This window comes from Cryptomeria japonica, chromosome 2 (genome assembly GCF_030272615.1).
Source record: "Cryptomeria japonica chromosome 2, Sugi_1.0, whole genome shotgun sequence".
Classification (NCBI taxonomy): Eukaryota; Viridiplantae; Streptophyta; class Pinopsida; order Cupressales; family Cupressaceae; genus Cryptomeria; species Cryptomeria japonica.
The window spans coordinates 373,912,025-373,926,036 of NC_081406.1; the positions used below are offsets into that span (position 1 = coordinate 373,912,025).

General features: G+C 38.7%; 1 protein-coding gene across 3 annotated transcripts in view; it reads right to left on the reverse strand.

Moving 5' to 3' along the window:
• Positions 1 to 14,012, reverse strand: part of LOC131050527 (phosphoglycerate kinase, cytosolic) — a 298,967-nt gene that overhangs the window by 238,950 nt on the left and 46,005 nt on the right. For 2 of the 3 annotated variants that reach the window (XM_057984725.2, XM_057984724.2), the window contains exon 4: positions 12,064 to 12,352. The exons of the other annotated variant lie outside the window; for it this stretch is intronic. In XM_057984725.2, the coding sequence (XP_057840708.1) occupies positions 12,064 to 12,352 (289 nt within the window). The remainder of the gene's footprint in view (positions 1 to 12,063; positions 12,353 to 14,012) is intronic. 3 annotated transcript variants of the gene reach the window in all.

A 14,012-nucleotide genomic window follows, 5' to 3' on the forward strand; every position in this document is an offset into this window, starting at 1 on the left:
TCGGACCCTGGGGTTAAAATTTAAAAAGTTTAAAAGTTGTCAAAATGGCCAAAAGGGCCGAATTTTGGACCTTAAGGCCGAAATGCCAAAAAAAAAGAAAGTTTGCAAAAACCTCTAGAGGTCCGAAATTCACTTTAAGTTTGCAAAAACTCTATAAGGTCCGAAAATGCCTTTAAGTTTGCAAAAACCTCAAAAGGCCCGAAATTTGCTTAAAATTCACTAAAATTGCCAAAATCGCCTAGAGGGCCGAATTTCGGACCTTGGGGCCGAAGTTTAAAAGGTCGCCAAAATGCCTTATGGGCCGAATTTCGGACCCTAAGGGCAAAATGAGAAATTTAATAAAGTTGACAAAAGCTTCTAGAGGTCCGAAGTTTGTTCGAAATTGCCAAAGTGTTTAAAAAGTCCGAAAAAGATAAAAACGCCAAAATTCCCCAGGGTAAAACGTAGTTTAAGTTTCAAAGGGCCTCCATATCACCGAAGTTCGCGATTTGGGAGAGGTGCGCGAGGCAAGCATAAGGGATTCGAGATTGGCAAAGTCTCCCATTTCTCCGAAAATCACAGCGCAGAGGGTGCAATAGGCAATAAAACGCAAAGTTCGCAATTTAGAAGATGGAGGCGTGAAGTTTAAAGTCAGCAAAAACCCCCCCATACCACCGAAGTTCGCGTGAGAGAGGATCGCGTAGGGTTTTGAAAGGTAGAACCAATTTCGCGCGATTTGCATCAATGTAAAACGCTGACATAAACCCTTCCAAACATTCAAGTTCAGGTTGCCATTTCGTCTAAGGTGAAAATCGCTTAGTCTAAAACTCAGAATTGCAAATTCTTTTCCAACCGCAGCCGCGAAAATTTGAATTAGAAAGATAACCGTTGGAATTCAAAATTTGCAGAACTATCCATTCGTTTTTGCACGGCAAGTTGGGCAATCGCTCGCCGTCCATTTTTATCAGGTAAGTATGCTTTGTCTCTCTTGATCGTTTGAAATATTTACAAATTGGAGGCACGTCTGTGCAAAATTGATTAAAGTGCTTAGATCTTCAAAATTCGCATATTTTTTCCGATTATTAAAGCGTCATGCAAAGCAATCAAAATTAGAATTTGCTCCTAAGGATCAGCTAGAAATTGCATTTTCAAACTTAGGAAAAATTTTCAAGCCTTGTCCATTTTTTTTTTCTGAAAATTGATCCTGAAAATGCTTAAATATAAGCCTACAGTCGAAAGCTTCATAAATATTTTGCTTTAAATCAATCAAGCTCTCAGCTAGCAATATTTCGTTGTTTCCAATCCAAATTTTGAATTAATCCTTGAATGCTGGCATATTCTCTATCTAACCCGCCTTACTTCTTTTATATCGCCTCGTAATCCGTGCCCGACTGTGCAGGATAAATGCCTAAATTGACGGCGGAGTCATCAAAGACGCCTACTACAGCCGAGACATTGCGAGCATCTAAGCCAGATATTCCTCGCAAGGTCGAAAGGATGAAGTACCAGTATCAAAGAGGGGGATTGAGGGAGTCAAAAGTTCAGAGTGTCTGGGACAATGTCGGTGATACTGACCTAGGCCATATCGATATCCAAGATTTCAGGAGCCGAGTCTTCTCCCCTAATGCCTACGGCAGGCCTAGACAGATGATGGAAAGTGGCATCGCCCAAGCTGCGGGATTTCCTTCAGCAGTGCAGAACTATGAGTTAGTGGTAGAGGCTGCCTGGCATTATCAGCCAGGTTCCAGATTGGTGCTCCTCGAGAATATGACCCTCGCCAACTTCAATCCTGAGGCCATTGGCGACGCATTCGACATTCCCTTCCCAAACAATCCCACGGCCACGACTATAGACGAAGCACAGGGGGCGTATGATATGAATCCTACCAAATGCAGAACACTGATCAACGAAGAGTGGTACAAGGAGAGAAGGCCTCCAAGCGTTAGAATTGGGAAAAAGACCCCAAGAAGTGACTTTCACAATGAGCATGGGGACATGGTCACATTGCTCAGCAGGGTTATGGGACTTCCTAAATCCAACTACTTTGAAGAGTGGATGTTTTATTTCACAGAGCACATCTTCGCTATGAAGTCTAAGTTTGACTGGGCCCAGATTATAAGCGACAACATCCACACTCAGCTAATTGAACTCGAGAGCAAAAAGTACTTCACTATGACCTCTTATTTGGTCTACATGTTCGCCAAGAACCAGCCACTGACAGGTTTAATAATGAAAGGAGAAATCAAGAATGGGCCTGGTCAGGTGAAGGTATATGATTGTTACCCACAGCTTCACTATCAGGATATAGCTTAGAGAGAAAAGAACAGCCCAGCTTATGCAGATGGCCAATATGAGTGCGTCAATGACGCCTTCACAATGCGCCTGGTCAGGCTTATGCAGGGAGGGTTACACATAAAGCTCTCAGAGCAAGCTACTATTTTAGTACAGAGATACGGGGCCTAGTTCATCCAATTCCCAAGGTTCTCCTATATCCGGATAGCTGGCTTTGACGGTGCCCCCCTCCGACTTCCACGGTACCCAACTGACAAGATAGTTCTTATGGAGGTCGCAAGGCAGTCACCTCCGGCCGGCATCTTACTCAGAGACAGCAAGCAGGCTGGATTCACATTCCCCATGATGATAGGCAACCAGGATGTCCATCTGAAGACCCCCACCCTAGCAGAGGAATCCTGCGCAAAGCTGGCTTCCTATGGCCTACAAGAGCATTTTCCAAGGAAATGCTTTGATCACGATAATCTGGCAAAGAGAGCCTATGGCAGGCGGTACAGAGCAAAGGAATCAGTTGAAGATTATTGGAAAAACTGCTCTGATGACTATGAGGTCTGAAGGCGTGAATATTCTAGGCTGAGTGTGCAGCAAATGCGACTCTTTGAATACTGTCGGGTCCCAGAACAACTCGTAGATTTAGGGAATTGTCTACAGGTCCAGGAATTTGAGGCGGTAAGGCATCTTTTGTCGGGCGTTGATTGGTCACAGGACCCGATCACTGATTTTGAGGCAGTCATGGCAGCCCCAGCAAGATATACAGACCAATGGTTGCATCAGCAGATTGAGCGACTAATTCATGAAGGAGTCCAGTTCACCTACCACCTAATGGGTAGCCTCGATTCTCAATCTTCTGAAGATAAGGGAACTTGCAGTGCACCCAGAGAAGAAATTGAGAAACCTAAGAAGAGGAAGAAGGCTAAGGCTTGCAGAGGGACTCGGACGTCCAAGAGAACAACAAGGGAAAAGATTCCCATTAGGAGGCTAGAGGTCACTTCATCGTCAAAGGTCCCCAATTCGTCCGACGATGTAGTAGAGTTGGATTATATACCTGCTCCTCCTTCTCAGAGTGGCATCGATGCATTTGGAGTTGATGATCCTCCCGCACCCGGCATGTTAGAAGCCGAGCTAAGAGCTATTGAATCAGCCGAGCCGGGTAACCAAATTGAGGAAGGAGAAATTCCATCCATGCAGGGGATCGAAGTGCATGAACCCACCCAACAAAGTCGCCATGAACTGCCGCTCCATAACACTGCCAAAGATGACTCTACCGTTGAAGGAGAGCAAAAGACAGAGGAGACCCGCGAGCTTGAAAAGACTGAAGAGCTACCATCACACGAAGGCATCAGACAATTGTTCAGCGAAGTAGGAGAAAACTCTGCTGCAAGCAAAGAGGTTGACACCTCCTCCACTCCTCCGGTAACGGAACAGCTGCAAATTTGTGGTGAAACGGTTGAAAACATCAAAGAACAGAGTGGAAATTTAACTATAGCATTAGCCCAGACTGTACCTCAGGAATGGTTAATTGCCAGAGCCCAGCGCAAGGCCGCCACCAAACCCCCTATCGATTTGGAGGACATCTTCTCACGTATGGATCAAGCTAAAGCCAAGGGGAAGAAAAAGCCCAAGGCATATTCTAGGATGACCAAAGATGAGCAAAGGAACCGCACTCTTCACATCGCCACCCCGCCTGTAGACAAGCCAGCAGATCAGATTACACTAGCAAATTATAGCATCACGACCATCCCCATCAAACGAGCCACTAAGGAACAGGAAAAGGAGGAATTCAAGGATTCAGTACAGAACATGCTCAGGCAACTTGAAGAGATAATAGCTGAAAAGGACATGTATCAAGCTCGTGCTGAGCAGGCCGAGGGATACATTGATCAACTCCTGAGACCATTACACAATGCTTCCGAATCCCACATTCCCCGACAGCATTGGCATAGAGTACCACAACAGAATTTGGAGGAGTACGGAACACTGCAAGGGCCATCAAGGAATGGATACAAGGCATCAAAGGGAGGGGAGAACGAATCTTCGGAGAAGTAAAAGAGATGGCTCACCATCGAGAGACCACCCTGGTCCAGCTATTAGAGGTAAAGAGGGGATCCCTTAGAATGCATGAAGTGGCTGCCACTACTCTTCCCCTCACGAGAGCTCTCTTCTGGACCCATGCACAAATTCCTACATTACCCGCCATCCTAGATCCTCATAACATCAGCACTCTTAAGGAATGGTACTGGACTATCACCATGAAGAATGACACAAGAAAAATCATTGATAAAGAACACGATGCGTGCGAGACAATTCTGAACACCATGCAAGAACTCGGCAAAATGATCCTTCGATCATTAGTCTTGGGATGGCAAAATGCCCTGTCCGATAAAGTGATACGGCCAAACTGGGAAGAAAGACTAGGGACGGATAGGATCACCTATTCCGTTAAGGACCTAAGTTTTGCTGGTCAATTCCAGTCAGACATGTTGTGCTTCGAGCGTAATCGTTCCAGCTGGAAGGATGGTTTGAAGCACGTGGACCAATATCTCGAGGGCATGCAGTATAAAATTCATCATCCTCCTATGCCTCCATTCAGTCTGCTATTCCAATTATGCATCAGGTTCCAGGAGTATGTTCGTGAGGAGCGTGCGGCAGGTCGTGATCTTTGGCAGGAATATTTGCATAGTGAAGATGAGTTCTTGGAAAAGGAATCTACAAATGGAAAAGAGAAAGTGCTTTCCTAGAAAGTGTTTTTTCCTTTTAAATCTTGAAAATACACGTTTTGGCCAAAAGGTCATGTTTGACTTCCAAGTCAACTAAAATGTAAAACTTTATGTATGCACCTTTTTGGATTATTTCTGGATATGTTCTAATTACCTTTTTGGGTAGTTATTACTCCCTTTGGGGTGGTTGTTGATATTTGCCTCCCATTTATGGGTATGGGCAGCCATGTTTTATGGATGAATCTGGGCCACTTATTTAAATTAAATCTTGGCCATTCATCCATTTTTGAAGCCTATTTAAGGGACTGGTTTTCCCTCATTTTGTAAGAAGTTCATGGATTGTTGCTGAAGCTCTGGCAAAATTTACAGGATTTAATGCAAAGTTAAGACTGTTTCAAGTTTCCTTGTGAGTGCATGGTCTCCTTCTTCATTAATTTAGAATTTTTCAATCATGTTTCTTTCCTTTATATAGCATTTTCAGATAAATATCCGATAGAATCCTCGCTGTTCACACCATTAGGGAATGGCTGATTGTCTTTCCTTCTGCATGGTTAATCTGAACCCTTCACATGCTTAGTTCGGTTTTTGAATGGTCACTGAATGAATGTCAAAATTCTGATGTTGTATTTGATAACATGAAAATCCAATTTTCCTTTGAAGATCGCACTAGATTGATGCAAGTATTGTGCTTAAATGGTTGGTAATGCTTAATTTAGTTATTTGGAGGTGTCCGTCTGTTTACTAAATCTGCTATCTTAGTTAAAATTCACGTTTTCTGTATCTCTCTCTCTCTCCCTATCCTTCCCTTTTTCCCCTTTTTTACCAAGAGAATCCATAGTCCTATTGAAAGCAATATCAACCCAACTAAAACCATCTGATAAGCAAGACCGTTAAAGTTTTGGGGAACTCATCCAACAATTACCTATCTCACCGTAAGTCCCCCTTGTGTTTCCAGCAAAAACACATCAAACCACTGAGCAATCCCGTAGTCAAGACCTGACAATCAAAACCTTGAGGTCGTCCCCTTTGATCAAACAAAAAACAACATTAGGGATTTCCTTATCTCAAGAGAGGATAGGATACTCAGCAAGTTTATTCTATTCTGCGTTGGCCGGATGAAGTCGCAAGTTCGGTGATTTTAGACGCGTCAACGCGATGACATCTCTTTGAGGCACTCTGTAAAAAAGTTCATGTGTCTTATCTAGACTTCCACATTTTGCATGTGACTTGCACATGAGGAAGGCACAAAATGAGTTTCTTTGCACCCGCAAACCCCAACCTTTTCAACAAATCTATTTGGTGGAGGTCCTTACTACCTTCATTTGTGATGTCGATTTCTGTGACTTTGCATATGTCGGGCAAAATTAGTATGCTGAAAAATAATGTGGAATATGGATTCAAGATCGGTAGCTTGTATATGATTGAAAATTTCAACAAAACCATTTTGTCTATATCCCATGATATGACATCTCTTACAGCACCTTTGCCTTGTGTTTGAGCTTTCACACATGTGTGCATGTCTTTGTGAGCACCTTGCGTGCTTTGATGGATGTTTATAACCTGTTCCAAAGCTCCCATTAATCCGATTTATGGCTGAGTCGCATGTGTAAAGGTTTAAAAACTGTTTTCAATAAATATCTCACGTATATCCTGCAACCATTTCATTTGATGAGATGATAGTTTTCGTCATTGCGTCGTGTAGAGAGAAGCTGGGAATGGATGTCAAGTTGGCTTTACACCTCCCAATCATATTTGCTCGAAATTTTCTAAAGAGTTTTCAACTAATCCATTTTTTTGTTCAACTGCAATCATTGCGTTTTAGGAGACCACATTTATTTGAGATTTTCTGCCAAACATCTTGGGTGCGATGTCAATAATAAAGAACGGGCATAAGAAAAACGATAACATATGATGTGGAGATGATTAAAACATTGTGTTAGTTATAATAACTAGCTCTCCTTATGAATGCATGTATTGGTGTTTTTGTGAACAAAAACAACTTACCGATAACAACTTGGACGGATTTAGTGATTCCTTACATCCGGTCTATAACTTCATCGGAAATTTTTGAAAACACCACAACTTGCCGAAAAGAATCATTCAAACTCTTTCAGTGACTTGGACAAAAGCCACAACTCGCCGATGAGAAAGAACAAGCTAAATTGTCGATAAATGTGGATGATGGAGTGACTTAGCGTTGAATTGATCTTTAGCTTATCGGCCATTTGTGAAAGTGTCGCAAGTTGTCGATAGTGGACTTTTGGCATCCTTATAGGGCTCTTTCAAAACTGAAACAACTTGTCGATGATGTTAATGAATTGAACTTTTGGTAACTTTGGGGAGCTGAACAATTCACCGATACTAACTTTGTTGATAAAGAGTTTAATAATCCTTTACATTCGTATCTCTAACTTCATCAGAAATTGGGATTGTTCTTGCAACTATGCAAGATGACCGGTCAATGTATTTGTATTGGCGTTGAGAGATCAATATAGAAGTTTGTCAGTCATTTTGAGCAGTTGATGAAGTTGTCGATAATACTCACATAACTTGATTTAAATTTCTCCACCTCTCTATCAGTAACTTTGTTAAGTCACACAAAAGACCGATGCGAATTTAATTTGCTTCTGTTTCAGAACTTTGGAGTGAGTTACCAATTTTAAATATATTTGCCAATTTCTTGCAACTATGAGTATTTCATTTTTCTTATTGGCCTTTTGGCGGGTTTTCAAAACTTCGAAAAAGACACCCATAAAATTAATTATCCCTTCATAACCGTCCTTTGGAGGATAGTCTAATTAGAAGTCTCTATACACCCCACTATAACTCCTTAACATGATCAAATTGCATTATCACTGTCTTTAAACGCTATTACAATTATCTTAAAAGTATGTGTAAATTTCGTCATTTGACTCCCACAATTGCCACTAATAAAGATGACATTCTTACACACAATAAATTTGTCTTTCTTGACTCTCACTGACCATATTTTGAGAATCAACCCTTAGTGACCACACATGTGTATCCTACTCTAGAATGATAGGAGACTTAGCATTTGAGGATGCGATGACAAATTTTTAACTGGGAACTATCACACATAGAAATGCAAACACCAAAACTTTAAAATTTTGCACATTTAAAAATTGGACTGACAGATTGATACTTCAAACCTGCAAATCAATGTCTCAGTCCCGGACCAACAATGGTGTCCAAACTCTCAAACAATAGAGCCCAGCAAACACTTGGATAAAATCACAGTCAAACCCAACAATGGCACCAAGTAAAATATCCACAAATTGCCCCCAAAATGTGAGGCAATCAGCCACACACAAAATCGTGGTTCCCAGCTATGGTGGCGCCAAGCATAAAAATCGCCAAAGTCACCAATGATGCCCTCCAATGTGCAATAAGTCTGGAAATTCTCCTTCAATAATGGTGTCAAAATGACACTTAGACAAAAATCACCCAGCTATGATTTCAATCTGCCTTCAATCATGCTTCCAACTGTCACATCAAGGCAAATATAATAATATTATATTGCTGGCTGGGCATAGTTATTCATGTTTTTGTCTTGTTATTTCACCACACAAGCAATGTGGGATAAAAAACTTGCTTTATAATAACCTAGTGGAAAATCGATTTGCCTTGGGATCACATATTTGTCTTTAAATAATTATTGTTGATCATTAAATAATTGTAACAAGGCAAAAATAACTAAATTTGGGCACACCTATCATTTAAAATCTTTCACTTGCATTAAATTTATGCCACCTAGGAAGAATCAATCGATATTGGGACAAAAGTTGCATTAAAATCCTTCATAACTCATCACATAAGGTATTTGGGGAAAAACGTGGCCCATCAGGTCACTTAAAATCACATTAATTCACTTACTTTGGCCCAAAAACAATTCAACTTGGGGAAAAATGACCCCCATCAAGACAACTAAAATTCATTCATTTATTCATCTTGTCCACACATTTGATCCTTCGGGAAAAACAAACCCTATCTGGACACATAAAACTTGCCAAAACTTCATCAATTTGTTTAAGGGAAAAACGCACCTCATGAGGACAAGATAATTTTGTCCACACTTAACTCTGCATCCTTTATTTTCATCCTTGGGGAAATTCGCACCTCATCGTGACACATTGTGGTACCATACTTAGCCAATTTTTATTCCAGTGGAAAAACATGGTCCATCAAGATAACTGTGGTGGAGAATCCTAATCCATCGGTATTTTCCCCAAAAAGTCGGTCCATGAGGGGAAAAACACACCTCATCGGGATTGAGACCATTTTATCATTAAAATCAACCTTTTTCCTCAAAATATGCAATGGAAAATCATTGTCCATTAGGACAAAGTCCATTTATGCTTTCAAAACTCAATGGAAAAACGTCCTCCATCCGGACAACTCATTTTTAGGCCTTAATTTCATGGGAGAAAATGTTTTCCATCGGGACTATGATGATTTCCGAACTAAAAATGCCCAAACTTACCAAATTTCATCATTTCACATCGGTACTTACATCATTTTAACTGGATTTGAGTGGGGAAAAATAGGAGTCCATCGGGACTTTGTGCATTTTTTACTTAATTCACCTCCTAGGAGCGGGAAAACAACTCCTACAGGGACTCTTAGCACCTATGCATAGAAAATCTCACCAATTTGCAACATTTTATTAATTTTCGGTCACACTTTGAGGCAAAATTGAAACTCAACACTTAGCAAGAATAAATCAAAACTCTGAGGCAACTTGACACCAAGGATTATTTTAACATTTTAACATCCTTTTCAGCATTTTGACATGACACCCTCTCATAAGAAAAGGCTAAAACTGGGAAACTACTACTAAACTAAGACAACCTAAGTGAAACATCTACCCTAAAAAGTGAAAAGTGAGGGGGTCCCCATTTGCAATGGGGCGATGTGTGAAAACGTCACAACAAGCCTCATGGAACACAATGACTATAGGATATACATAAAATGGATTCATTGAACATGTTTCCAAAACTTCTAAACAAATGCAAATAGTAGGTGTAAAGCCGAGTTCCTCAGTCTTTTCCAGCATCCTACCACTTGTGGCATGTTAGATGAAATTCTAGAACAATGTAGAGCCATCCATCAAAACATAATGGTATGGGGATTTTTAGTCTAATATTATAGTTGGAAATTCTCTAACAGAAAATCAAAATGTATGCAAAATGTTGAAGCATAGACAAGGCACATGAACAATTTGATAGAATTCCTCAACCCCCCACATATCTTGTTTCCTAGATTAGTGAACATCACAAAAAATAATAGAGAAATTAGGAAGTTTTGAATAAGCGTATTTAAGAAATTTGTGGAAATAGTTCCTTAAACTTTTCACTATGATTTTCACATTCCTAAGCAAGGCATTGAATGTCCAGATTCTAGAATATAACATTTACGGTACCCATGCAGGTTAGTGTAGCAGCATTTGTCATTCTTACTGCATTTCTCATTTGGCTATCGGAATGAGATGAGAATGACTCTTTCAAAAGACAGCCTAGCAAGCCAATGGAAATTCCATCTAGTTGAGAGATCCTGAGTTTGTTTTGCAGTCCATACATAACAAGGTTGAGCATGCATAGGCAAGGGCATGCTGAAAATGAATCCCAAAGTTGTGTAGAAGAGTGTAGAATAACACAGATTAAGAGAAACATGAGATTAGAAGTATATTTCTGCATCACTTTCATAATAAAGACAAATGAATAAAAGGGCTTACATAGATTTGATGATTTGGAAGGATGTAAGGCTATTTCGATTTGGTGGGATTGAACATAGTTGCACAGGCTTAAAGCTTCAAAAGTATTCAAATATGCTATTCAACTATATTATCTTGTAGCCATAGTTAATTCGGAGTGTATCATTGGTTCTATGATGAATCCTCATATTCATGATGTGGGGCATAAAAATGTTTCATAATTCTATTCTTTGTCAGTCATAATTGTGGAAGACACACATTTATTGATTTAAGTGGCATCAAGGTTCAATGAGAGAATCAATTCCTCTATTAAGGAGTAGAATCAACATAGTCGAATTCAAGCCAAAGGTTTAAGCAAATTTATGTCAACGAGGAAAGCTTCAACATACAAAACTAGAAACATGGTAGATAGATTCAAAAAGATTGACATACCAAATGCATTGTAAGATGTTGTTGAGCCTTACACACAAGCTGATAACACAATTGCGTTAATGACTCTATTGGTGTTCTTATGTCACTTGTTGCAACTAAAGTTAGAAAAATGGCTTTATTTCCTGAAATAATAGAGGAATTCTAACCTTTTGTTTATTATTAGTTATTGTTTAAAGGATTAGTTATAAACTGAAAAGCTATATACACTCTCAAAATTAATGTGAAGAAGTTTAGTTCTTGGCTGGTGAAGACTTCTATTCTCACATTGTACAAAAAGGAAAGAGTCTTTGAGCTCTTCAATAGAAGAAAGAATAAAGAAATGATATGGCCAGTCAATGAATCAGGGCATGATCTCTTATTTGGCAGTCATCCAACAATAACCTTTTGTTATTATACTCAGGTAACAGTAATTTTCGATGTCATGTAGTAGTGGATTTTGACATTCAATTATTTTTAACATAAATAAAGGCCAAAAATACAAGAGCACAAAGAAAATTTTGGATTCTCTAATAAGCAAACTGTAAACAGGTAACAAGCAATCACTAAAGAGAACTAACAAGACTACTGAGAAGTGGTGATTACAAAGAAGATGCAATGATGAGGCTCACCAAATGCACTAAATTGACATATAGAATTTTATTCTCCTATTACAAAGAAATACAAGTGAAGAAACAATTTAACAAGATTAAATGCAATTGAGGTAAAGATTATGAAAACAAGGCAAATATTAAGAAAAAAAGGAAAAGAAAAACTGTTGAATTTGAAAAAATTACTCATTTTCCATGATTTCCTAAAGTCCAAGCATGATAACATTATAACTCTAGAGCTAGATAGCATCCATAGACGAAATGCTGGTGTGTAGGCATTGCCATAGATCAATACTAAACTATATTTTAGTATTGTATGTCTTACCTTCTGGGATACATTCAGCTTCAAAAACTTGTATATGTTCATAAGAATGAGCAGCATTTGTACACCAAAAGTCTTTAGGAAGAAGCACTCTAACACTTCTTTGTTTTGCAATGTCCAATAATTCCAAACCCTGTTCTTGAGCATGCTTCTCCACAAAACATGGAGAAATGGACAACCCTAGAGCACTCAAAAATGTGAAAGACATTGTTCCTATAAATGCAACTGTATCACATTTATGAAGAAGAGATCGAATAACAGAAATTTTCTCCATAATTTTAGCTCCGCCAACCTGAATAAGAATGAAGAGCAACCACATTTTTAAGAAATTTAACAATGACAAATTGAGGCTCTAAGAATGAATTGAGCAACACAATGCATTAAGGTAGGCACAACTGACCTAAATCATCTTGCATGCAAAAGTAAATGGAGAATTTGAACTTCATACAAGCAAGGCACTGCACTCGGCATGAATCCAATACAAAATCATCTTTCATCCATAACTTTGAGATTCATCTTTCACGACTAAAAGTGAATTTGCAAACAAATAATATGATTATCCCAACATGTATTTCTAGTCTATGACATAATTGCAACATAAACCAGTAATATTTGAAGAAAACCATTAAAATGGTATCGAACAGCATATACTGAGATATGTGTTACACTATATAGTATATAGTCTTTTAATAATGTTAGCATATTTGTCATTGATGTCAATGTGTTTTCTTTTACATATATTTTGAATACATATTGACCAGATTTTGAATAATCTGGAACGTGGTGAATGTAAAGTCACAACTATATTAAACCTGGACACAGATGTAGAGTGGTCAGATTCAAATGCCAGTAATTATGATAATAAATATGAGCACATAATATATGTTACCTCTGTGGCTCGACATTTGAAGAGAATTCTGTTAAACAGTGGTCGCTCTGATGAATTGGGCATGAAGAGAAGAAGTTTCGCATTCACAAGAAGAGTAATCTTTCACGGCAAATGATATTAAATCATAAAGATAGAAGTCACAATAATCTTTTATAAGATAACCCGATAACTGATAACTAATTCGTGTTACCTTATTATGTATTAAGAGGAGTTCAAAATAACAGTTACTCTCAGTTACTTGGTTATGAGTAACCATAAACTAACTTTAGAATGGTCTTCAACTTCCTTAAGAAGACTCCGCAAGAAGGAAGATAATATATATACACAGGTTGTGGTGTTGTTTGAGATTGAGCTAATTAAGTATTAATCATTATTGATAAGAGTGTCAACGAATATTTATGAGAGTTGCCTGTTACATAAAAGTGTTGTGATATTGATGTGAAGAAGAAAACTTTAAATGCTTCTGTACGAGTTCATCTATTTTTTAAGATCGGAGACAAACAATCAGTAAACAAGGTATTGATACATCGTTGAGAATCATGAGAAGGTCTGCGTATTCGTAAATGAAAGACGTGTTCAAGAGGAACGATACACATGACTGTGAAGGTATATGTGCTGTGATTCATTATTGGTGTTGAGGTAAAACTTTGTTGCAGACACTTATTCAGTGATTTATATGTTTTTTTAATTCATCTTTGAGGGTTTAAAAGGAAGAAATTGCTGTTCTACAGTCAGATTTGAATCCTGTAACAGATTGACAGTGTTATATAGATTTGATTGTTGATATTCAGATTCAAAGTTTGATTGTTGATTCAAAGCATATTGTCTTCAAATTATCTCAGCAAAACATTTGTTTCAGACGCTTAGTTTTGCTGTGGATTTCAGACCTTAGAAAGATTATGTTCTTTCTATCATTGGTATTGTACTTTTCAGATTTAAACATAGTTTCAGTTTGTCAAAGGGTGCATATATTTACACAAAGTTGTTCTAAATTCTGTAAGTGTACTGGAAGTTGGTTCTCTATGCATTATGAGTTGGTGCTCATTTTGATAAAATTGTAACT